This window comes from Oncorhynchus mykiss, chromosome 22, assembly GCF_057628025.1.
Source record: "Oncorhynchus mykiss isolate SJ-2025 chromosome 22, ASM5762802v1, whole genome shotgun sequence".
Classification (NCBI taxonomy): domain Eukaryota; kingdom Metazoa; phylum Chordata; class Actinopteri; order Salmoniformes; family Salmonidae; genus Oncorhynchus; species Oncorhynchus mykiss.
The window spans coordinates 31,978,796-32,005,758 of record NC_143043.1 but is presented as its reverse complement, the minus strand read 5'-3'; the positions used below and the strand labels follow the sequence as shown (position 1 = coordinate 32,005,758).

The 26,963-nt window shown below is 43.4% G+C and overlaps 1 protein-coding gene across 1 annotated transcript in view; it reads left to right on the top strand.

The window, feature by feature from the left end:
• The first annotated feature begins 2,400 nt into the window (after positions 1–2,400).
• LOC110501655 (radixin) overlaps positions 2,401–26,963 on the top strand; it is a 37,943-nt gene continuing 13,380 nt past the window's right edge. Inside the window, exons 1-3 of the mRNA XM_021579359.3 lie at positions 2,401–2,675; positions 8,804–8,903; positions 25,303–25,386. Coding sequence (XP_021435034.2) covers positions 8,892–8,903; positions 25,303–25,386 — 96 coding nt within the window. The 5' untranslated portion in view covers positions 2,401–2,675; positions 8,804–8,891. The remainder of the gene's footprint in view (positions 2,676–8,803; positions 8,904–25,302; positions 25,387–26,963) is intronic.

The window sequence follows — 26,963 nt, the reverse complement described above, 5'->3', positions numbered from 1 at the left end:
TCTCCACTTTGATGTTCAGTCCAACACTGTTTAGTTTGTTTTTGGTAGTGCTACTACAGCCTAGTTCCTTAAATGATTTCCAAAGCTTTTTAGGGTCATTTTTGTTTTCAATTATTTTCTCAGCAAAGTAACCCCTCTTAGCTTCATCCATCCTGCTCTGTGCTTAATTTCTGTAACGTTTATATAGGACTGAGGGAAAGATGAACGGAGAATGAGTATGACGCTACAAGCTTGGCACACCTGTTTTTGTCTATTTTCAGGTGTCTCCAGAAATGTTCGATCAGGTTCAAGTCCTGGCTCTTGCTGGGTTACTCAATGCCATTCAAAGACTTGTCCCAAAGCCATTTCTGCGTTGTCTTGACTGTGTGCTTAGGGTCATTGTCCTGTTGGAAGGTGAACCTTCAACCCAGTCTGAGGTCCTGAGCGGTCTGGAGCAGGTTTTCATCAAGGATCTCTCTATACTTTTCTCCGTTCATCTTTCCCTCAATCCTGACCAGTCTCCCAGTTCCTGATGCTGAAAAACATCCCCGCGGCATGATGCTGCCATCACCATGCTTCACCATAGGGATGGTATTGGCCAGGTGATGAGCAGTGCCTGGTTTCCTCCAGACGTGATGCTTGGCATTCAGGCCAAAGAGTTAAATCTTGGTTTCATCAGACCAGAAAATCTTGTTTCTTGTCCTTCTGGAAGGTTCGCCCATCGCCACAGAGTAACTCTGGAGCTCTGTCAGAGTGACCATCGGATTCTTGGTCACCTCCCTGACCAAGGACCTTCTCCCTCAATTGCTCGGTTTGGCCGGGCAGCCAGCTCTAGGAAGAGTCTTGGTGGTTCCAAACTTCTTCAATTTAAGAATGATGGAGGCCACTGTGTTCCTGGGGACCTTCGATGCTGCAGACATTATTTGGTACCCTTCCCCAGATCTGTGGCTCGACCCAATCCTGTCTCGGAGCTCTACGCATAATTGCTTCAACCTTATGACTTGGTTTTTGCTCTGACATGCACTGTCAACTGTGGGACCTTATATAGACAGTTTTGTGCCTTTCCAAATCATGTCCATTCAATTGAATTTACCACAGTTGGACTCCAATCAAGTTGTAGAAACATCTAAAGGATAATCAATGGAAACAGGATGCATCTGAGCTCAATTTCGTGTCTCATAGCAAAGGACATTGGAAAACACTTTATATCCTGGATTCACATGGAATTGTTGTTCAATTTAAATGTTTGAATATGAAATTATTTGTGATGGAATGAAATTATTCGTGATGGGATGAAACATTTCAAAAAAATCTGTTTTCACATTGTTATTGGGGTATTGTGTATAGATTGATGAAGGAAAAAAATATTTGATCTATTTTAGAATAAGGCTGTAACAGAACAAAAAAACAGTGGAAAAACTGATGGGGTCTGAATTCTTTCCGAATGCACTGTATTTCCCACAGATCACACAGACCCACATAGGATTTGAAAACAAATGAAACATTGATAAACTCCTACAGTATATCTGTTAGGCGAAATGCCGCAATGTGCAATCACAGCAGCAAGATTTGTGACCCATTGCCATGAAAACAGGACAACCAGTGGAGCACAAAATTGTAAATAAAACAAAGATTTATTAGTACTAGAACTATTTGCACATTGTTAAAAACACTGTACATAGCTGCCAATATAACCTTTGAAACTTCTTCATCCTTTTGAAACGTTTGAATGCAATGTTTACTGTACATTTCATTGAAAGTTTTTTTTGTTGATGTTTTTTTTTTGTCTTCACTTTGTTTATTGTTTATTTCACTTGCTTTGGCAATGTAAACATGTTTCCCATGCCAACAAAGCCCCTTTGAATTGAATTGAGACTGTGCGATTGGGAGAAGAGTGTGTGTAAACCAGGACAGGTTTGAAATGTGCACATTAAATGTAGGCTTATTGTGTTCTCAGAAGGGTATGAGGACAGGTGTCTTGGCCTAGATACATAGAGAAGTCTGGTTGCAGTCATATTTTCTCATTATTAGTATGTGCTTTATGTTGAAGCATGTTCATAATCTGTGAGTCACATTTCCTGACACCCTCCTTGGTAATACATTAATGTATTCATGAAAAACAACAATACTTCAGTGTCTAAATTGATAGGTCTTATGTTTCCAAAGTCTCATCCTCACAAGAATATCTTGGCAGTCACTCATATGTTATCCGCGGAAAACCCTAAATTAAAAGATACATTTCCGACATTTTGCCCCTTGAAAAATGTGATTCATAGAAACACTGCGTTGAAACTGATCTCAACACAACTTATATTAAAGCATTAGTTGTTCAGAAACATTTTAAATGTCTCTAGTCCATCTTTCTATGGGCTACCTTCAGGTTATTGTAGGTTAAGGCAGGACATTTTGAAGTTGACTCTTATTACATTTACGTTGTGCTTGTGTATGTTCCTCTCTCAACCCAGTTTTAAGTGAGCGTGTTCCATCAATGAACCACGCCTCGCTCCGCACCGTAAAAGTCCGACGGCCATATTGACTGACTGCATCTCCTTCTCCGCGGTGAAACTGGCTCAGTCGCGTCATACATAGCGGGGTGTCTAACGGGAAACATCTCGGTCTATTTTGGTCGCGTGGGATTTAAAGTAGACTACCAGGTGGACAGTTAACCGTTTTCAGAACGCAGTTCATCAATTGTGGTGAGTTTTTAACTGGTGCATTTATTCGCTGGTGGCTCCTAAACAGCTCAGAATAAAGGGAATTTGCTCTGTGTCGACCATAGCTGTCGTAATGTAGGCTTGTTACCAAGATAAAACCGCTCCAGTATAATGTGCTCTCTCTATAGGCCTATTGGTATTCATCTCGTCTTTTTGTAATTGTGAAAACATTTGGTATAATGTTCAATGTTTCATTCAAGGACATTACTTATCATACGGGCCATCGACCATAGAACAACTTAAGTGTTAAACATTTCAAAAGTTCTCTAAGTGACCAGTTAAATGTCACTACAGTTGTCTGTGACCGAACATCAAACTAATTGGTCATTTCCATTCACCTTAACGTTACATTTAATTCACTTTACGCTACAGATAAGGCTTTCAGTGTTAATTTAGGATGTTTTTAATATGAGATAAATGAATGAAAGTAGGCTACTACTTGGTTTGTTTTCATGACAACTGTGACATGCCCTCCTTTGATGCATAACAAACAACGGTTTGCAACTTTGTTGCAGGTGCCGATTACACGTGTGCAGTATTTGTAACCGTTTCTTGTTACATTGTAGCCTATTTTGCTCTCTCGCGACCAGTTCCCCAAGCTGGCCAGTGGAGTGTTTATCTGTGGTTTTAGAAATGTTTTGTGCTAGTAGCTTAATTCAAATTCCACTTGTCTCTGCTCAGCGACAAATACTTCAGACTACAAAGGACAATATGGGTTAATGTTTTTTGGGGGGCAAACATGACCTTGAATATCACCACTCGAAGTGCGCGACCTGACAGCATATAACAGTGCTTGTAAAACCATCTGGCAGAAACAGATGCTATGATGACGCTTTTAATTAGGCCTGTCACAGTGGGACACCATATTTTATTGGCCATTGTCCCTGTCACTCAAACCCTCCTGTTGCTCAGTTCATCCCTCCTGTGGGGCTGCGTTACAACCATAGAAATAGATAGAGGACTCATCTTTATCTGTGCCATTATAGAATGTGTCAGCATGGGCAGCACCATTGAGGCTACAACACATAGCAATTCCCACCCAGTTTACTACTTTGACTACTTTAAAATAGTGGAAGCATGTTGGAAGCTATCATGCGCATGCTAAAATGGCCTTTTGGCCACTAGAGGCCTCCATCATTCTCTATGGTTACAACTCATTTAAGAAAGGACTTACCAACATGATCCTTTTTACTGCAGGTTTCATGTTTCTTCCAGTACTATAGTGTGTTGAATAATCCTGTGCCTGCGGAAGTCTTGGACATGGACACTGTCCTCCAGTTGAATATTGGAAGACTATAGTACATTTACTATTTATACATTAAATATTTATACATAACCATCTTTTTCGCATGGTTATGCAACTGAACACAACACTGATCGTAAACTTGTATTTAATGTGTTCAAATTACGTCAGACAATTTTTCCTCCAAATGTGTGCCGCCTCACACACCATTGTACAGTAAACCTATAGAGGTAGCAAAGATAAGGCGCTGCTCTGTAACAGTCTGTACAGGATGTTCTGAACCAGCATGATTGACATCTCTGGCAGGGTCACAGACTGATGCTATCTGGTTACCTTGGCGATGCATTTGGTTTCCCAGCGGCCTCAGGGAAATCCCATCCCTGTCATTCCAACGTGATAACCCTGAAACAAAGGACTGTATTAATCAGGAAATGAACCAGGCAATACAGGATATTACAATAAAACACTTTGTTATGGTTAAATAGGAACGGGATGGTTCACCAGACTCTGCTCTCCCATGGCTGTATCAGTAGGGGGTTGAATTAGGCCTTACACGTTGTCACTCATGTGAGCCTTTCCTACAACTTTCCAGAAGTTGAAATGCCTCATAAGAAGAGCTTACTACAGTTGTTGTCACAGCTGTTGTAATGGTGCTACATATCATTTGTCTGTATACCCTCTGTAGTGTCGTTCACACCACAGCTGGAGATGTTACCATCAGCTCTGTAAACACACACACACACACACCACAAACGCACACTAACCCCACCGGCCACATGTGTTTAGCGACCTCTTTGCTCTTGCTTGTACAACTGCAGTGAAAGTGTGAAAGAAGAGGAGGGAAACATGATTTGTGAGGGGTACACAGACAGTGTCTGGGAGAGGCTTGTTACTGTAAAGCATGTCATTCATTTTATGAGCCCTATATGCCATGTTCTGTTAAGCTATTGCATCAGAGAGAGAGAGAGAGAGAGAGAGAGAGAGAGAGAGAGAAAGGCAGAGAGGGAATGGAGAGATAATACAGTGCCTTGCGAAAGTATTCGGCCCCCTTGAACTTTGCGACCTTTTGCCACATTTCAGGCTTCAAACATAAAGATATAAAACTGTTTTTTTGTGAAGAATCAACAACAAGTGGGACACAATCATGAAGTGGAACGACATTTATTGGATATTTCAAACTTTTTTAACAACTCAAACTGAAAAATTGGGCGTGCAAAATTATTCAGCCCCCTTAAGTTAATACTTTGTAGCGCCACCTTTTGCTGCGATTACAGCTGTAAGTCACTTGGGGTATGTCTCTATCAGTTTTGCACATCGAGAGACTGACATTTTTTCCCATTCCTCCTTGCAAAACAGCTCGAGCTCAGTGAGGTTGGATGGAGAGCATTTGTGAACAGCAGTTTTCAGTTCTTTCCACAGATTCTCGATTGGATTCAGGTCTGGACTTTGACTTGGCCATTCTAACACCTGGATATGTTTATTTTTGAACCATTCCATTGTAGATTTTGCTTTATGTTTTGGATCATTGTCTTGTTGGAAGACAAATCTCCCTCCCAGTCGCAGGTCTTTTGCAGACTCCATCAGGTTTTCTTCCAGAATGGTCCTGTATTTGGCTCCATCCATCTTCCCATCAATTTTAACCATCTTCCCTGTCCCTGCTGAAGAAAAGCAGGCCCAAACCATGATGCTGCCACCACCATGTTTGACAGTGGGGATGGTGTGTTGCTTTTACGCCAAACATAACGTTTTGCATTGTTGCCAAAAAGTTCAATTTTGGTTTCATCTGACCAGAGCACCTTCTTCCACATGTTTGGTGTGTCTCCCAGGTGGCTTGTGGCAAACTTTAAACAACACTTTTTATGGATATCTTTAAGAAATGGCTTTCTTCTTGCCACTCTTCCATAAAGGCCAGATTTGTGCAATATACGACTGATTGTTGTCCTATGGACAGAGTCTCCCACCTTAGCTGTAGATCTCTGCAGTTCATCCAGAGTGATCATGGGCCTCTTGGCTGCATCTCTGATCAGTCTTCTCCTTGTATGAGCTGAAAGTTTAGAGGGACGGCTAGGTCTTGGTAGATTTGCAGTGGTCTGATACTCCTTCCATTTCAATATTATCGCTTGCACAGTGCTCCTTGGGATGTTTAAAGCTTGGGAAATCTTTTTGTATCCAAATCCGGCTTTAAACTTCTTCACAACAGTATCTCGGACCTGCCTGGTGTGTTCCTTGTTCTTCATGATGCTCTCTGCGCTTTTAACGGACCTCTGAGACTATCACAGTGCAGGTGCATTTATACGGAGACTTGATTACACACAGGTGGATTGTATTTATCATCATTAGTCATTTAGGTCAACATTGGATCATTCAGAGATCCTCACTGAACTTCTGGAGAGAGTTTGCTGCACTAAAAGTAAAGGGGCTGAATAATTTTGCACGCCCAATTTTTCAGTTTTTGATTTGTTAAAGTTTGAAATATCCAATAAATGTTGTTCCACTTCATGATTGTGTCCCACTTGTTGTTGATTCCTCACAAAAAAATAGTTTTATATCTTTGTTTGAAGCCTGAAATGTGGCAAAAGGTCGCAAAGTTCAAGGGGGCCGAATACTTTCGCAAGGCACTGTATGTGTGTGTGTGTAGCGCAGAGCCTCATTGTTTCTGCATGAATGGTGACCTGGAAGCTGTATCCGTTTGAGTGACCCTCCGGCTTTGGGTGAATAGAGGGGTCAGGTAACACATTATATATTTTCTCTGCTAGGCAGGCTTGAGTGAGTTGGCTTAACAGGGAGTACCTGTGTTTTGCACCGGATGCTAGTTTATGACCTCAGAGTCACAGGTTATGGCTGCCCTGAGGTGGGTGGTGAAGTCATAGGTCAATAAAATATTTTTTTTCCCCATAACCTGTAGGCAGGTAGGACTTGGGTCTTAATGGATAGTTCAGATGTTCAGCTCTTTTCTATATCCTGTAGGGACACAATGTATGGTATGTACTTTTCTGTAAGTTTCTCACTCTCAGGTGGCACAAATTGCGACATGTGGAAAGGGAAGGGGAGGGGCAGGGTATATTCAAATTGAATACTGTAGTATTTACTATAGTTTAAAAAAGTAGTGTTTTTGCAGACATTACTGTAGTATTTACTGCAGTGTGTAGTTTAGTATACTACAGTTTACTATATAATTCTATAGTAAGTACTGTAATATTCTATAGTAAACTGTAGTATTTCTTTCCATGTGGGTCTCTATTATACACTGCTCAAAAAAATAACACAATGTAACTCCAAGTCAATCACACTTCTGTGAAATCAAACTGTCCACTTAGGAAGCAACACTGATTGACAATAAATTTCACATGCTGTTGTGCAAATGGAATAGACAACAGGTGGAAATTATAGGCAATTAGAAAGACACCTCCAATAAAGGAGTGCTTCTGCAGGTGGGGACCACAGACCACTTCTCAGTTCCTATGCTTCCTGGCTGATGTTTTGGTCACTTTTGAATGCTGGCGGTGCTTTCACTCTAGTGGTAGCATGAGACGGAGTCTACAACCCACACAAGTGGCTCAGGTAGTGCAGCTCATCCAGGATGGAACATCAATGCGAGCTGTGGCAAGAAGGTTTGCTGTGTCTGTCAGCGTAGTGTCCAGAGCATGGAGGCGCTACCAGGAGACAGGCCAGTACATCAGGAGACGTGGAGGAGGCCGTAGGAGGGCAACATCCCAGCAGCAGGACCGCTACCTCCGCCTTTGTGCAAGGAGGAGCAGGAGGAGCACTGCCAGAGCCCTGCAAAATGACCTCCAGCAGGCCACAAATGTGCATGTGTCTGCTCAAACGATCAGAAACAGACTCCATGAGGGTGGTATGAGGGCCCAACGTCCACAGGTGGGGGTTGTGCTTACAGCCCAACACCGTGCAGGACGTTTTTCATTGCCAGAGAACACCAAGATTGGCAAATTCGCCACTGGTGCCCTGTGCTCTTCACAGATGAAAGCAGGTTCACACTGAGCACGTGACAGACGTGGCAGGCTGGAGATGCCGTGGAGAACGTTCTGTTGCCTGCAACATCCTCCAGCATGACCGGTTTGGCGGTGGGTCAGTCATGGTGTGGGGTGGCATTTCTTTGGGGGGCCGCACAGCCCTCCATGTGCTCGCCAGAGGTAGCCTGACTGCCATTAGGTACCGAGATGAGATCCTCAGACCCCTTGTGAGACCATATGCTGGTGCGGTTGGCCCTGGGTTCCTCCTAATGCAAGACAATGCTAGACCTCATGTGGCTGGAGTGTGTCAGCAGTTCCTGCAAGAGGAAGGCATTGATGCTATGGACTGGCCGGCCCGTTCCCCAGACCTGTATCCAATTGAGCACATCTGGGACATCCATGTCTCGCTCCATCCACCAACTGTCCACTTAGGAAGCACCACAGACTGTCCAGGAGTTTGCGGATGCTTTAGTCCAGGTCTGGGAGGAGATCCCTCAGGAGACCATCCGCCACCTCATCAGGAGCATGTCCAGGCGTTGTAGGGAGGTCATACAGGCACCTGGAGGCCACACACACTACTGAGCCTCATTTTGACTTGTTTTAAGGACATTACATCAAAGTTGGATCAGCCTGTAGTGTGATTTTCCACTTCAATTTTGAGTGTGACTCCAAATCCAGACCTCCCATGGGTTGATAAATTTGATTTCCATTGATAATTTGTGTGATTTTTGTTGTCAGCACATTCAACTATGTAAAGAAAAAAGTATTTAATAAGAATATTCATTCATTCAGATCTAGGATGTGTTATTTTAGTGTTCCCTTTATTTTTTTGAGCTGTGTGTGTGTGTGTGTGTGTGTGTGTGTGTGTGTGTTAACGGTTCTGCTCACTCCTCCAGGCGGTGGAGCCCAGGGCGAGGCAACAAGGAGGAGGACGTTTTGTTTGCATTTTCTCTGCGGAAGGGCAAGGCCGGAGAGAGGAGAAAGATGCCCAAACCGGTAAGACTCACCTCAGGAGAAAGGATACAAATAAAGATGTATGAAGGAGAAGTGAATGTTCAGGTTATGTTTTGAGATTTCACAATGTATTTTCCACTTCAACACATGAGGCTTTGTCACAAAGTATCAGTCAAACCATGCAGGAATCACAGCCACTTGTTAAAACACATCTAACCTACCTGTAACAAATGCTCACATACACATGCACGCACCCCCCTCCCCCCAAACAAACACAAACAAAAATGCACACCAAGTACAAACACAGTCCTGATTACCCACTTCAGACCTGTTTGTAGAAAACACAAAGCCCTCTTTCTACTCTGTTGAGCAACACACACAGGCTTCTTGTGTCTCTAACAGGCTCAGAGCTGACAGACAGACAGACAGTCTCCCTGTGGTCTAGATTTTACATAAGCACTGTAAACCCTCTACTCTACAGACATGGCTACTCCATCATACACACACTGGACAGGAATTAGAATGGGGCCACCTCCACTTCTTGGAAAGGGGAAGAGGAGAGAACGGGATGGAAAGCACAGCGATAAAGAGAGGGGGAACAAAAGAGAGAAAGGGAGACACTCAGTGAGGGAGACAAAGAGATGGATAGAAAGCGAAAGACTGAGAGGGAATGAGAGAGAGGAAGAGATTGATAGAGAGACCTTTGTTCACATTTTGCTGATTGGGCAATACATTATCCAACTAATCCCCAGGATGCCCTTAGGGGAAAGATGTTAATCAGACATTTTTATATGTTAACATATTGTTGGACTAAATGCATTGTATTACTGTGGCCTGTCATTCAGACGTTTTGTTGTCTGCACTTACTGTAAGAGGTTCTGTCTAAGTGACCCCTCCAGATACACTCCACAAAAAGATATGGTGAGTAAAAAATGCCTCCATCAGGGTGCAGTGTGTTTTTGGGGAGCGAGGCAGACAGGTCTGTTGTGTTCTTAAAAGGGTGGATATAGGGACCTCTGACCTCTCTAGATTGCCTGGGGCACTCCATTAAATCAGTGGGTTTCTGTGTAGGACCCTTTCTTCTGGGCACGTTTTAATGGGGGATTATTCCTCTAACATCACTCAATAGGTATCCAAAGGTGTGCCTGTTTTTCTGTCTGCTGTAAAGGGGTTCCTTGTTAACTAAATTTGTAGGGACAACTATGGAGCAGGGAGTCTAGGGGCTGAATAATATTCTCATAGGCTCTGCTTGGTTAGCATTTTCTCTTTGTCTGTCTGTCTCTCTGTGTGTGTGTGTGTGTGTGTGAGTACTTGTTTGTTGTGTGTGTACTTGTCACCTTTTACTCCACACACAGATGCATACAAAGCTCACCCTCCATATGGCAAATCTAACCATAACTCTATTCTCCTGATTCCTGCTTACAAGCAAAAACTCAAACAGGAAGTACCAGTGACACGCTCAGTACGGAGGTGGTCCGATGAAGCAGATGCTAAGCTACAGGACGGTTTGCTATCACAGATTGAAAAATGTTCCGGTATTCAGTCACCGGCTTCATTAACTTCTCTGAGATACGTTGGCCAACATCCAGTGAAAATGCAGAGCGCCAAATTCAAATAAATTACTATAAAAATGTAATGAAATCACACATGCAATACACCAAATTAAAGCTACACTTGTTGTGAATCCAGCCAACATGTCAGATTTCAAAAAGGCTTTACGGCGAAAGCAAACAATGCTATTATCTGAGTACAGCATCCCAGCAAACAAACACAATCAAATTTCAACCCGCCAGGCGCGACTCAAAACGCAGAAATAAATATACAGTATATCAAGTAAGTACACCCCTCACATTTTTGTAAATATTTGTGACGACACTGAAGAAATGACACTTTGCTACAATGTAAAGTAGTGAGTGTACAGCTTGTATAACAGTGTAAATTTGCTGTCCCTTCAAAATAACTCAACACACAGCCATTAATGTCTAAACCGCTGGCAACAAAAGTGAGTACACCCCTAAGTGAAAATGTCCAAATTGGGCCCAAAGTGTCAATATTTTGTGTGGCCACCATCATTTTCCAGCACTGCTTAACCCTCTTGGGCATGGAGTTCACCAGAGATTCACAGATTGCCACTGGAGTCCTCTTCCACTCCTCCATGATGACATCACGGAGCTGGTGGATGTTAGAGACCTTGCACTCCTCCACCTTCCGTTTGAGGATGCCCCACAGATGCTCAATAGGGCTTAGGTCTGGAGGCATGCTTGGCCAGTCCATTACCTTTACCCTCAGCTTCTGGTCGTCTTGGAGGTGTGTTTTGGGTCATTATCATGTTGGAATACTTCCTGCGGCCTAGTCTCCAAAGGGAGGGAATCATGCTCTGCTTCAGTATGTCACAGTACATGTTGGCATGCATGGTTCCCTCAATGAACTGTAGCTCCCCAGTGCTGGCAACACTCATGCAGCCCCAGACCATGACACTCCCACCACCATGCTTGACTGTAGGCAAGACACACTTGTCTTTGTACTCCTCACCTGGTTGCCACCACACACGCTTGACACCATCTGAACCAAATAAGGTTATCTTGGTCTCATCAGACCACAGGATATGGTTCCAGTAATCCATGTCCTTAGTCTGCTTGTCTTCAGCAAACTGTTTGCGGGATTTCTTGTGCATCATCTTTAGAAGAGGCTTCCTTCTGGGACGACAGCCATGCAGACCAATTTGATGCAGTGTACAGCGTGTAGTCTGAGCACTGACAGGCTGACCCCCCCCCCCCCCCCCCCCCCCACACACACACACACACCCCTTCAACCTCTGCAGCAATGCTGGCAGCACTCATACGTCTATTTCCCAAAGACAACCTCTGGATATGACGCTGAGCACGTGCACTCAACTTCTTTGGTCGACCATGGCGAGGCCTGTTCTGAGTGGAACCTGTCCAGTTAAACTGCTCTATGGTCTTGGCCACCGTGCTGCAGCTCAGTTTCATGGTCTTGGCAATCTTCTTATAGCCCAGGCCATCTTTATGTAGAGCAACAATTCTTTTTTTCAGATCCTCAGAGAGTTCTTTGCCATGAGGTGGCATGTTGAACTTCCAGTGACCAGTCAGTATGAGTGAGTGTGAGAGCGATGACACCAAATTTAACACACCTGCTCCCCATTCACACCTGAGACCTTGTAACACTAACGAGTCACATGACACCGGGAAGGGAAATGGCTAATTGGGCCCAATTTGGACATTTTCACTTAGGGGTGTACTCACTTTTGTTGCCAGCGGTTTAGACATTAATGGCTGTGTGTTGAGTTATTTTGAGGGGACAGCAAATTTACACTTATACAAGCTGTACACTCATTACTTTACATTGTAGCAAAGTGTCCTTCAGTGTTTTCACATGAAAAGATATACTCAAATATTTACAAAAATGTGAGGGGTGTATTCACTTGTGATATACTGTATAATTCATGCCTTAACTTTGACGAGCTTCTTCTGTTGGCACTCCAATATGTCCCATAAACATCTCAAATGGTCCTTTTGTTTGATTAATTCCGTCGATATATATCCAAAATGTCAATTTCTTTGGCGTGTTTGATCCAGAAAAACACTGGTTCCAACTCACGCAACATGACTACAAAATATCTCATAAGTTACCTGTAATCTTTGTCCAAACATTTCAAACAACTTTCCTAATTCAACTTTAGGTATTTTATAACGTAAATAATCAATAAAATTTAAACAGCGTTCAATACCGGAGGAAAACAAAGTGTAGCGAGCTTTCAGGTCATGCAGCTCTAACAGTGCTACTGCTTCATTTCTCAAAGGAAAAACCGCAACCAATTTCTAAAGACTGTTGACATCCAGTGGACAGGAACCGCAAGCAAGTCCCTTAGAAATCTGGATTCCCAATGAAACCCAATTTAAAAAAATCTGAATGGTTTGTCCTCAGGGTTTCGCCTGCCAAATAAGTTCTATTATACTCAGACATCATTCAAACAGTTTTAGAAACTTCAGTGTTTTCTATCCAAATTTACTAATAATATGCATATCTTAGCATCTGGTCCTGAGTAGCAGGCAGTTGACTTTGGACAAGCTTTTCATCTGGACGTGAAAATACTGCCCCCTATCCCAATGAAGTTAATAAGTGCATCGTACCTACATATCCCAGACAGAAGCCAAGAATTACAGGCAACATCCGCACTGAGCTGAAGGCTAGAGCTGCCGCTTTCAAGGAGCGGGACTCAAATCCGGAAGCTTATAAGATATCTTGCTATGCCCTGAACCATCAAACAGGCAAAGTGTCAATACTGGACCAAGATCAAATCCTACTACACCGGCTCTGACGCTTGTTGGATGTGGCAGGGCTTGCAAACTAAATATTTTTAGTAATCTGGATGGGAAACCCATCCATGAGCAGTGCAGTGACACGTGCCTACCAGATGATCTAAATACCTTCTATGCTCGCTTTGAGGCTAGCAACACTGAGCCATGCATGAGAGCACTAGCTGTTTTAGACGACTGTGTGATCACATTGCTCCGTAACCGATGTGAGTAAGACCTTAAAACAGGTCAACATTCACAAGGCCGCAGGGCCAGACAAATTACTAGGATGCGTTCTCAGAGCATGCAATGACCAGCTGACAAGTGTCTTCACTGACATTTTCAATCTCTCACTGTCCCTGTCTATAATACCTACATGTTTCAAGCAGACCACCATAGTCCCTGTGCCCAAGAACGCCAAAGTAATTTAGAAGGGTTACCATCGGCCCGTTGCACTTACATCTGTAGCCATGAAATGATGCACATCAACACCATCATCCGCCCCAACAGATCCACAGATGACACAATCTCTATTGCACTCCACCCTGCCCTTTCCCACCTGGACAAAAGGAACACCTATGTGAGAATGCTGTTCATTGAGTACAATCCAGCGTTCAACACCATAGTGCCCTCCAAGTTTATCACTAAACTAAACACCTCTCTCTACAACCTGATTCTGGACTTCCTGACGGGTTGCCCCCAAGTGGTGAAGGTAGGCAACAACACATCAGCTACGCTGACCCTCAACATGGGGGCCCCTCAGGAGTGCCTGGTTAGTCCCATCCTGTACTTCCTGTTTACCCATGACTGTGTGGCCGTGTATGATTCCAACACCATCATTAAGTTTGCCGACGACACGATGATGGTAGGCCTCATCGACGACGATGAGACAACCTAGAGGGAGGATGTCAGCGATCTGGCAGTGTGGTGCCAGGACAACAACCTCTCCCTCAATGTCAGCAGCACAAAGGAGCTGACTACAGGAAACGGAGGGCTGAGCATGCCCACATCAACAGGATTGTAGTGGAGCAGGTCGAGACCTTCAAGTTCCTGTGTCCACATCACTATGGAATTATCATGGTCCACACACACAAACACATTTGTGAAGAGGGCACGATAACATCTCTTTGGCAAGATTTGGCATCGGTCCTCAGATCCTCAAAGTTAAACAGCTACACCATTGAGAGCATCTTGACTGGCTGAATCACCACTTGCTATGGCAACTTCTTGGCATCTGACCGCAAGGCGCTACAGAGAGTAGTGTGTACGGCCTAGCACATCACTGGGGCCGAGCTCCCTGCCATCCAGGACCTCTACACCAGGTGGAACCAACAGGACCCTGAAGAGCTTCTACCCCCAAGCCATAAAACTGCCAGATACAGTGGGGCAAAAAAGTATTTAGTCAGCCACCAATTGTGCATGTTCTCCCACTTAAAAATATTAGAGAGGCCTGTAATTTTCATCATAGGTACTGTACACTTCAACTATGACAGACAAAATGAGGGGAAAAAAATCCAGAAAATCACATTGTAGGATTTTTTAATGAATTTATTTGCAAATTATGGTGGAAAACTTTTGTTATTGACCAAATACTTATTTATCTCAATACTTTGTTATATACCCTTTGTTGGCAATGACAGAGGTCAAACATTTTCTGTAAGTCTTCACAAGGTTTACACTCACTGTTGCTGGTATTTTGGCCCATTCCTCCATGCAGATCTCCTCTAGAGCAGTGATGTTTTGGGGCTGTTGCTGGGCAACACGAACTTTCAACTCCCTCCAAAGATTTTCTATGGGGTTGAGATCTGGAGACTGGCTATGCCACTCCAGGACCTTGAAATGCTTCTTACGAAGCCAATTCTTCGTTGCCCGCGCGGTGTGTTGGGGATCATTGTCATGCTGAAAGACCCAGCCACTTGTCATCTTCAATGCCCTTGCTGATGGAAGGAGGTTTTCACTCAAAATCTCACGATACATGGCCCCATTCATTCTTTCCTTTACACGGATCAGTCGCCCTGGTCCCTTTGCAGAAAAACAGCCCCAAAGCATGATGTTTCCACCCCCATGCTTCACAGTAGGTATGGTGTTCTTTGGATGCAACTCAGCATTCTTTGTCCTCCAAACACGATGAGTTGAGTTTTTACCAAAAAGTTCTATTTTGGTTTCATCTGACCATATGACATTCTCCCAATCTTCTGGATCATCCAAATGCTCTCTAGCAAACTTCAGACGGGCCTGGACATGTACTGGCTTAAGCAGGGGGACACGTCTGGCACTGCAGGATTTGAGTCCTTGGCGGCGTAGTGTGTTACTGATGGTAGACTTTGTTACTTTGGTCCCAGCTCTCTGCAGGTCATTCACTAGGTCCCCCTATGTGGTTCTGGGATTTTTGCTCACCGTTCTCGTGATCATTTTGACCCCTCGGGTGAGATCTTGCGTGGCGCCCCAGATCGAGGGAGATTATTAGTGGTCTTGTATGTCTTCCATTTCCTAATAATTGCTCCCACAGTTGATTTCTTCAAACCAAGCTGCTTACCTATTGCAGATTCAGTCTTCCCAGCCTGGTGCAGGTCTACAATTTTGTTTCTGGTGTCCTTTGACAGCTCTTTGGTCTTGACCATAGTGGAGTTTGGAGTGTGACTGTGAGGTTGTGGACAGGTGTCTTTTTATACTGATAACAAGTTCAAACAGGTGCCATTAATACAGGTAACGAGTGGAGGACAGAGGAGCCTCTTAAAGAAGTTGTTACAGGTCTGTGAGAGCCAGAAATCTTGCTTGTTGGTAGGTGACCAAATACTTATTTTCCACCATAATTTGCAAATAAATTCATAAAAAATCCTACGATGTGATTTTCTGGATTTTTTTTCCTCATTTTTGTCTGTCACAGTTGAAGTGTACCTATGATGAAAATTACAGGCCTCTCTCATCTTTTTAAGTGGGAGAACTTGCACAATTGGTGGCTGACTAAATACTTTTTTGCCCCACTGTAGTTTTTCCGGGTAGTCATTGGTTAATTATCTACATTGACCTTTTTTGCATGAACTCTTTTGATTCATCACAAATGCTGCTGTTGCCCTTTTTATTAACTATCCTGTTGCCTAGCCACTTTATCCTTACCTATATGTACAGTTGAAGTCAGAAGTTTACATTCACTTAGGTTGGAGTCATTAAAACTTGTTTTTCAACCACTCCACAAATGTCTTGTTAACAAACTATAGTTTTGGCAAGTCGGTTAGGACATCTACTTTGTACATGACACAAGTAATTTTCCCAACAATTGTTTACAGACAGATTATTTCACTTATAATTCACTGTATCACAATTCCAGTGGGTCAGAAGTTTACATACACTAAGTTGACTTTGCCTTTAAACTGCTTGGAAAATTCCAGAAAAATATGTTATGGCTTTAGAAGCTTCTGATAGGCTAATTGACATCATTTGAGTTAATTGGGGGTGTACCTGTGGATGTATTTCAAGGCCTACCTTCAAACTCAGTGCCTCTCTGCTTGACATCATGGGAAAATCAAAATAAATCAGTCAAGACCTCAGAAAAAAAATTGTAGACCTCCAAGTCTGGTTCATCCTTGGGAGCAATTTCCAAATGCCTGAAAGTATTGCGTTCATCTGTAGAAACAATAGTATGCAAGTATAAACACAATGGGTCCATGCAGCCGTCATACCGCTCAGGAAGGAGACTTCTGTCTCCTAGACATGCACGTACTTTGGTGCGAAAAGTGCAAATCAATCCAAGAACAACAGCAAAGGAAACCAGCACAAAAGTATCTATATCCACAGTAAAAACGAGTCCTATGTCTACATAACCTGAAAGGCCGCTCAGCAAGGAAGAAGCCACTGCTCCAAAACCACAATTTTAAAAAAGCCAGACTATGGTTTGCAACTGTACATGGGGACAAAGATCGTACTCTTTGGAGAAATGTCCTCTGGTCTGATGAAACAAAAATAGAACTGTTTAGCCATATTGACCATTGTTATGTTTGGAGGAATAAGGCGGAGGCTTGCAAGCTGAAGAACACCATCCCAACTGTGAAGCACAGGGGTGGCAGCATCATGTTGTGGGGGTGCTTTGCTGCAGGAGGGACTGGTGCACTTCACAAAATATATGGCCCATGAGAGAGGACAATTATGTGGATATATTGAAGCAACATCTCAAGACATCAGTCAGGAAGTTGAAGCTTGGTTGCAAATTGGTCTTCCAAATGGACAATGACCCCAAGCATACTTCCAAAGGTGTGGCAAAATGGCTTAAGGACAAAGTCAAGGTATTGGAGTGGCCATCACAAAGCCCTGACCTCAATCCTATAGAACATTTGTGGGCAGAACTGAAAAAGCGTGTGAAAGCAAGGAGGCCTACAACCTGACTCCGTTACACCAGCTCTGTCAGTAGGAATGGGCCAAAATTCACCCAACTTATTGTGGGAAGCTTGTGGAAGGATACCCAAAACGTTTGACCCAAGTTAGGCAATGCTACCAAATACTGTGTTTGTAAACTTCGGACCCACTGGGAATGTGATGAAAGAAATTAAAGCTGAAATTAATCATTCTCTCTACTATTATTCTGACATTTCACATTCTTAAAATAAAGTGGTGATCCTCACTGACCTAAGACAGGGATTTTTACTAGGATTAAATATCAGGAATTGTAAAACTTTAAATGTATTTGGCTAAGGTGTATGTAAACTTCCGACTTCAACTGTACATATCTACCTCAATTACCTCGTACTCCTGCAAATCTATCCTGTTGCCTAGCCACTTTATCACTACCTTTATGTACATGTCTCCCTCAATTACTTAATTCCTCTGCACATCTATCCTGTTGCCCATCCACTTTATCACTAACTATATGTACATAATTACCTCAATTACTTTACTTTCCTCTGCACTTCGCCTCAGTACTAGTACCCAGTGTATAAAGCCAAGTTATCGTTACTCATTGTGTATTCATTCCTTGTTTTTTATTTTTCTATTTCCCCTTTTTCCCCCCTCTGCATTGTTGGGAAGTAAGCATTTCACTGTTAGTCTGCAACTGATATTTTTTTTGTACCTTTTTAAAATTTGACTAGATCTGTATACTGCAAATGCGTGGATTGTAAGCGTGTATCACCATTGTAGAGCTATGTGGGGTGCAGTGGGACTTGATGCATTATTGATTTATTGAGGCGTTTTACAGGTTGCCCCTCTGGTCCATCTCACTACTCTCTGCTCCACACCAGCACGCCTGTGCCCACCGGCCACGCCACACACAGTCAGGCTTTAAATATTTCATAACCCAATTTTCATTAATATAATCACACACAGTCAGGCTCTAAATATTTCATAACCCCGTTTTCATTAATATAAAGGGAATTATCCAAGTCACTAAATCTAATTATCAGGTATGAAGTTCACTCACCCATCCCCTCCCTCCACCTCTCCTTAGCCCACACACATAGTAAAATGTAAGCTCTACATAATCCTCCACTCCCCACTTCTACCTTCGCTCTCCCGTGCTCCTTATTTTCTCTACCTTTTGATGTGCTTATAGTCCTCCCCTCTATTGTCTTCCTCTCCTAGTCTCTCTGGCCAGCTCTCTCTCCTTACTTTTTCTCTCTCTCTCTCTCTTTCTCTTTCTCTTTCTCTTTCTCTTTCTCTCTCTCTCTTTCAGTTAGGAGGATGTGTCTTTGGCCCCAGGCTGTGGGGATTAGCTCTGTTGGACCTGGAGATAATGGGACTGCCTAGATGGAGAGGGGAAGGACGGGAGAGGCCTGAGGGTAGATAAGAAGTGGAGATGACAGGAAAGGCAATGAAAAGAAAGGACTGGATTGGTGAGAGGAAGGCAGAGAGGAGAAAGGAAGAGGGGACAGGAGTGGGGTGAAGGAGATGATGGGAAGGTGAAGGGTGTGCTGGAGGAGGATGGATGAGTGGTGAAAAGGAGTAAAGCCCAAGTCTGGTCCTCTGCCTTAAAGCCCCTGGTGACCGGCTTAGCAACAAACAGCTGTGCATTTAATTAGGCCTGTCTGGTACTGAACGAAAACACACACACAAACTTGCTTGGGTGGGGGATATGTAAAGGACTACCTCTGCCTTGAGGGTTACTGGAGCAATAGCTAGAAATAGCCAATCAAGCATAGAGATGGTATCTGTTCTTCTGCTAGATTTTTCTAACCCATTTCCAATTTACTTCCTGAATTGGCTGAACTGAAACGGAATTGACTCCGGCTCTAGCTAGCAGACGTGGCTATTGTATGTATAGCAGTCAGAGAATGAGGGTTTCTAGTATTCACTGTGCACTGCTCTGCTCTCCATGTGGTTTGTCAGTTGGGGATTAGCTCCTTTCACTTCTGAGACATCTTGCTCCGTCTGCTCTTCTCCTCTGTCAGTCTCTCTCCTCTCCTGCTCAGTTTCTCTCCCTCTCTCTTGGTCTCGAATGCGCACACACAATAACATATATTAAACTATTTCCTCACAGTAATAGCTATGTTTGGCTATAGGATGGGTATCACTGCTACGACACAAAGGAAAGGATATTTACACAGCTCCATACCTCCCTTACCCTCAGTCTGTCTCCCCTGTAGAGCATCAGAATTATCTCCAATACCAGCATCCACGCCACATCATAATTCTATGTATACAATACACACCTTTGGGGCACTGTCGTGTTCAATTGGACCACTGTGCTGAAGGGGAAAAAGTGGTCTACGTTCAAGATTTGAGGTCCTGTAGCTCCAATGTCAGAACTCCTCAGTGTCATTGTGGTCCATCGTGTTACTGATGCAGTGTTATTCATCTCCCAGCCTAAGAGGTTAATCCTACATAAATTGTTTTCTGTGTTTCCCTGTTTAGTGGTGTGGGGCAGGTTTTTAAACATTTACATTAAACCATCCCTCAAGGTGTCTGCCACGTTGTTGCCCACCAGTGAAACACGCACACACTATGCGTACAGTACATCTGAAGCCAGTTTTGGTCTCTTCTAGACAGGAGTCTGTACATGAACAAGGTTTACCTGTGATTGTGTTAAGAGGATTTTCTCTCTGACCAGCGTCACAGTCCAGCTTCAGACCATCAGATGATGGACCCACAGCTAGCACAACACTGACGTGTGTGTGTGTGTGTCTATCCTAGTGTACTGTTGAAGACAACAGTGGTATCGTCTGAGAAAGAGAGCCAGAGACGTGTGTTTTCTATTTAGTTCTCTGGTGATACTGAGCGCTCCTTCCTTTGTCTGTGACTGCAGGTGTGTGTGTATTACTTGATGTACTGACTGGGCCCCAGGAGCTCTATCTAGCTCTATATACAGTCGTGGACAAAAGTTTTGAGAATGACACATATGAATGTTCACAAAGTCTGCTGCCTCAGTTTGTATGATGGCAATTTGCATATACTCCAGAATGTTATGAAGAGTGATCAGATGAATTGCAATTAATTGCAAAGTCCCTCTTTGCCATGCAAATGAACTGATCCCCCCCCAAAAAAATTCCACTGCATTTCAGCCCTGCCACAAAAGGACCAGCTGACATTATGTCAGTGATTCTCTCGTTGACACAGGTGTGAGTGTTGACGAGGACAAAGCTGGAGATCACTCTGTCATGCTGATTGAGTTTGAATAACATATTGGAAGCTTCAAAAGGAGGGTGGTGCTTGGAATCATTGTTCTTCCTCTGTCAACCATGGTTACCTGCAAGGAAACATGTGCCGTCATCATTGCTTTGAACAAAAAGGGCTTCACAGGCAAGGATATTGCTGCCAGTAAGATTGCACCTAAATAAACCATTTATCTGATCATCAAGAACTTCAAGGAGAGCGGTTCAATAGTTGTGAAGAAGGCCTCAGGGCGCTCAAGAATGTCCAGCAAGCGTCAGGACCGTCTCCTAAAGTTGATTCAGCTGCGGGATCGGGGCACCACCAGTACAGAGCTTGCTCAGGAATGGCAGCAGGCAGGTGTGAGTGCATCTGCACACACAGTGAGGCGAAGACTTTTGGAGGATGGCCTGGTGTCAAGAAAGGCAGCAAAGAAGCCACTTCTCTCCAGGAAAAACATCAGGGACAGACTGATATTCTGAAAAAGGTACAGGGATTGGACTGCTGAGGACTGTGGTAAAGTCATTTTCTCTGATGAATCCCCTTTCCGATTGTTTGGGGCATCCGGAAAAAAGCTTGAATGGAGAAGACAAGGTGAGCGCTACCATCAGTCCTGTGTCATGCACCGCCTCTTCAACCCCAGGAGGCTGAAGAAATTCGGCCTGTCACCGGTTACTAGTCCAACGCTCTAACCACTAGGCTACCCTACCGCACCTATACCACCCGATGTCACAGGAAGGCCAAAAAGATCATCAAGGACAACAACCACCCGAGCAGCTGACTGTTCACCCCGCTATCATCCAGAAGGCAAGGTCAGTACAGGTGCATCAAAGCTGGGACCGAGAGACTGAAAAACAGCTTCTATCTCAAGGCCATCAGACTGTTAAACAGCCATCACTAACATTAAGTGGCTGCTGCCAACATACTGACTCATCTCTAGCCACTTTAATAATGAAAAAAATGTTTAAAGTGGCTAGTGATACATTTATTACAATGCCACTTTATATAATGTTTACATACCCTACATTACTCATCTCATATGTATATACTGTACTCTATACCATCTACTGCATCTTGCCTATGCCGTTCGGCCATCGCTCATTCATATATTTTTATGTACATATTCTTATTCATTCCTTTACACGTGTGTGTGTGTGTGTGTGTGTGTGTGTGTGTGTGTGTGTGTGTGTGTGTGTGTGTGTGTAAGGTAGTTGTTGTGAAATTCTTAGGTTAGATTACTTGTTAGATATTACTGCATGGTCAGAACTAGAAGCACAAGCATTTCGCAACACTCGCATTAACATCTGCTAACCATGTGTATGTGACAAATAAAATTTGATTTGATAGGTCCTCTCTCCTTGTGCACGCTCCTGACAGATCCTCTCTCCTCGTGCACTCAGTGGTGGAAAAAGTACCCAATTGTCATACTTGAGTAAAAGTAAAGATACCTTAATAGAAAACGACTCAAGTGAAAGTCACCCAGAAAAAATCATACTTGAGTAAATGTCTGAAAGTATTTAGTTTTAAATATATCAAAAGTAAATGTAATTGCTAAAATATACCTAAATATCAAAGTAAAAGTATAAATCAAATTTGATTTGTCACATGCGCCGAATACAACCGGTGTAGACCTTACCGTGAAAAGCTTACTTACAAGCCCTTAACCAACAATGTAATTTACCCCCTTTTCCTCCACAATTTCGTTGCGTTCTTGTCTCATCGCTGCAACTCCCCAACGGGCTCGGGAGAGGCGAAGGTCGAGTTAAACACCCGCCCGCTTAACCCGGAAGCCAGCTGCACCAATGTGTTGGAGGAAACATGGTCCAACTGACATCCGAATTCAGCATGCAGGTGCCCAGTCTGCCACAAGTAGTCGCTAGAGTGTGATGAGCCAAACCCTCCCCTACTCCAGACTATGCTGGACTCCCAGTCACGGCCACTCGGGAGGCCACCAACAAAGCAGTTTTAAGAAAATCGAGTTAAAGTATTTGCTAAATAAACTAAAGTAAAAAATGAATAAAAATTAACACAATAAAATAACAATAATGAGGCTATATACAGTGGGTACCGGTACCAAGTCAATGTGCAGGTTAGTCGAGATAATTTGTACATGTAGGTAGGAGTAAATTCCTTATATTAAGCAAACCAGGACCACACCATTTGCTTTTTTTACAGATAGCCAGAGGCACGCTCATTTACATACTAAGCATGTGTTCAGTGACTCCACCAGATTCGATGCAGTAGGGATGACCAGGGATGTTTTCCTGATAAGTGTGTGAAGTAGACACTTTTCCTGTTCTGCTAAGCATTCAAAATGTAACGAGTACTTTTGGGTGTCAGGGAAGATGTATGGAGTTAAAAGTACATATTTTCTTTAGGAAAGTAGTAAAGTAAAAGTTGTAAAAAATATAAATAGCAAAGTACAGATACACCCCAAAACTACATCAATAGTCCTTTGAAATATTTTACACCACTGCATACAGAGATATGCAGTCCAAGGCTGTATCTCAATAGTCTCTTTGGACCATCCTGATCTTCAGAGAGCAGCTGTCAGGATGGTAGATCAGACTTGTATCTCATTTTCATTTCTGTAATTCCCTGTATCCTCTCTCTTCTTATGGATTATTTTTACTTAAGTACTTTACACCACTGCTTGCATGCTCCTGATAGATTCTCTCCTCGTGCACGCTCCTGACAGATCCTCTCCTCGTGCATGCTCCAGATAGATTCTCTCCTCGTGCACGCTCCTGATAGATTCTCTCCTCGTGCATGCTCCTGACAGATCCTCTCCTCGTGCACGCTCCTGATAGACTGCTGCGCCACTCGGAAGCCCCAAAAAGATCCAAGGCACTGCATCTCAGTGCTAGAGGCGTCGCTACAGACCCTGGTTCGATTCCAGGCTGTATCACAACTGGCCGTGCTTGGGAGTCCCATAGGGCGACGCATAATTGACCCAGCGTTGTCTGGGTTAGGCTGTCATTTGTATATAAGAATTTGTTCTTAACTTAAAAATCCTCTCCTCATGCGTGCTCCTAATATAGCCTCTCTCCTTGTGCACACTCCTGATAGATCCTCTCTCCTCGTGCATGCTCCTGATAGATCCTCTTTCCAAGTGCACACTTATGAGGCCCATCCTCTGCTTGTGCACACTGCTCTAAATGTGTGCATACTCTTCAAGCATCTATTTCAGCGTGTATACTTCTCACTGCTAGTGTATTGTCCCCGGCTTCCTCTCTGTTGGTGTCACTGTACTGTATATCCCCAGGCAAGTGCTGTCAGCTGAGTCAGCTAACTATGCACTGGGATATAGACTCCCACTGTCACCCTTCTTATTGCTAGAGGCCAGCCTCTCCTCATCTTCTGTCAGCCTCTCCTCCTCATTGGGGTTTTATCAGGACACAGCTTCTTGCCTAGCTGCTCAGTATTTTACTGTTGGCTGGCTGATACTGTACGTCTGGCTGGGCCTGACTTGCTGCAGTCACACACACACTGGAGCAAGGGAAGTTCTTCCACACTGACTGGAAGGGAGATGGATGGCCACATATTTGGACTGAAGCTACAAATGACCCATATAGTTTTGATAGGTTAAATGTGTCTTGATGTTTGGGTACGAGACTTGTTGCAGTTGTTCTGAGGCCTCTGTGTTCCATAGGTGGGATTTAGATGGTGTGTGTTTTCATTAATGGGTAAAAGGTCGTATGACTTTTATCTGAGGTGATGAATTAACATACTTACGATGTCCTGGATTGCATTTGATTGTTTATTGCCCCTGGTGCAAATCTGTAATACTTAGTTTCTTCCCTTTTCCGTCTCCGTCTTTGGCCCACCTCTCAGCTCCTAGAACAGAACAACACTGCAATATTCACTCCTCAAGTTCTTCAGGCACAGAGGATTTACTTTTTAAAGCGGTGAATAATTCAAACCCATGGAGTTCTGTTTCTGTACAAGTAATGTTTACTCATTCATGCACTAAATGGCACAGACAAATGGCTGCTGCTGCTATTCTGGTGCCAAATCACTGCTATCGGTTCCCTCTTTGTGTGTGTGTGAGAGAGTGTTTTCGTCTTCATGTTTGTGGCACAGCCCTCTTGGCTACATCGTTGCTCAACTTAAAGTGGTAGTTGACCCAAATTAGGAAATGACAATGTGTATGTAGATGTCCAACAAGAGGATAGGGATATTTATAGAAGAATGATAAGCAGTGGACCACACACTCTCCCTCACATCTTCAGCAGAAGACTGCACACAGGTGCCCACTCAACACAAGGATATTAAATCCAACATCCATGTGAACACACATTAGGCTTTAGCTCCTGGCTCCCTCTCTCTAATTCCCATGCAGCGATGTGTCCCATGCAGTGTACTGGGTTCAGTCGTGGCTGCTGTATACATGAACAACATGTGTTCTCTTCTCTCCAGCTGTGAGATAAAGGGGACGGGGTGCAGCTGAGTAGACTGATAGAGGGGGGAGCAGCCTGCCACGTGGGCTTTGTGACTCATACTTGTATAAATGTATCTTTGGGGAAGTTAACATGTGTGTTTGTGTATAGATCAATGTGCGTGTCACCACCATGGATGCAGAGCTGGAGTTTGCCATCCAGCCCAACACCACCGGCAAACAGCTCTTTGACCAGGTAAGCATGGTTTTAATTCAGCTCTCATGCTCACTCCCTCACATACAGACTAGCTTCATGACCAGGTAAGCATAAGGTTAATTTACTTCTCACTTACACTACTCACTTACAGACTAGCTTTATGTCCAGGTAAGCATGGGGTTAACGTACAACAAACACACACTGCTGAGTGTCAACAAGGCTGGGAGCTGGACTGGTCTAGCCTGTGTGTGTGTGAAAAAAATAGTAGAGTACGAGGTAATTGGGGTAGATATGTACATTTGAAGTCTGAAGTTTAAATACACCTTAGCCAAATACATTTAAACTCAGTTTTTCACAATTCCTGACATTTAATCCTAGTAAAAATTCCGTTTTAGGTCGGTTAAGATCACCACTTTATTTTGTGAATGTCAGAATAATAGTAGAGTTATTTATTTCAGCTTTTATTTCCTTCATCACATACCCAGTGGGTCAAAAGTTTACATACACTCAATTAGTATTTGGTAGCATTGCCTTTAAATTGTTAACTTCCACAAGCTTCCCATAATAAGTTGGATGAATTTTGGGCCATTCCTCCTGACAGAGCTGGTGTAACTGAGTCAGGTTTGTAGGCCTCCTTGCTCACACAAGCTTTTTCAGTTCTGCTCATACATTTTCTATAGGATGGAGGTCAGGGCTTTGTGATGGCCACTCCAATACCTTGACTTTGTTGTCCTTAAGCCATTTTGTCACAACTTTGGAAGTATGCTTGGGGTCATTGTCCATTTGGAAGACCCATTTGCAACCAAGCTTCAACTTCCTGAATGATGTTGCGTCAATATATACACACAATTTTCCTTTCATCATGATGTCATCTATTTTGTGAAGTGCACCAGTCCCTCCTGCAGCAAGCACCCCCACAACATGATGCTGTCATACTTGCTGAGTGGCCTTTCAGGTTATGTCGATATAGGACTCATTTTACTGTGGATATAGATACTTTTGTACCTGTTTCCTCCAGCATATTCACAAGGTCCTTTTTCTGGGATTCATTTGCACTTTTCGCACCAAAGTACTTTCCTTCCTAAGCGGTATGACGGCTGCGTGGTCCCATGGTGTTTATACTTGTGTACTATTGTTTGTACTATTGTTGAACGTGGTACCTTCAGACGTTTGGAAATTGCTCCCAAGGATGAACCAGACTTGTGGAGGTCTACTTTTTTTAGGTCCTGGCTGATTTCTTTAGATGTTCCCATGATGTCAAGTAGAGAGGCAGTGAGTTTGAAGGTAGGCCTTGAAATACATCCACAGGTACGTCTCCAATTGACTCAAATGATGTCAAATTACTCAAATTATGCCTAACAGAAGCTTCTAAAGCCATGACATCATTTTCTGGAATTTTCCAAGCTGTTTAAAGATACAGTCAACTTAGTGTATGTAAACTTCTGACCCACTGGAATTGTGATACAGTGAAATCTGTCTGTAAACAATTGTTGGAAAAATGACTTGTGTCATGCACAAAGTAGATGTCCTAACTGACTTTACTTTGTTAACAAGAAATTTGTGGAGTGGAGTGGTCATTTGCAGCTCCACTCCAAAGATTGTCTGACAATTCTCCC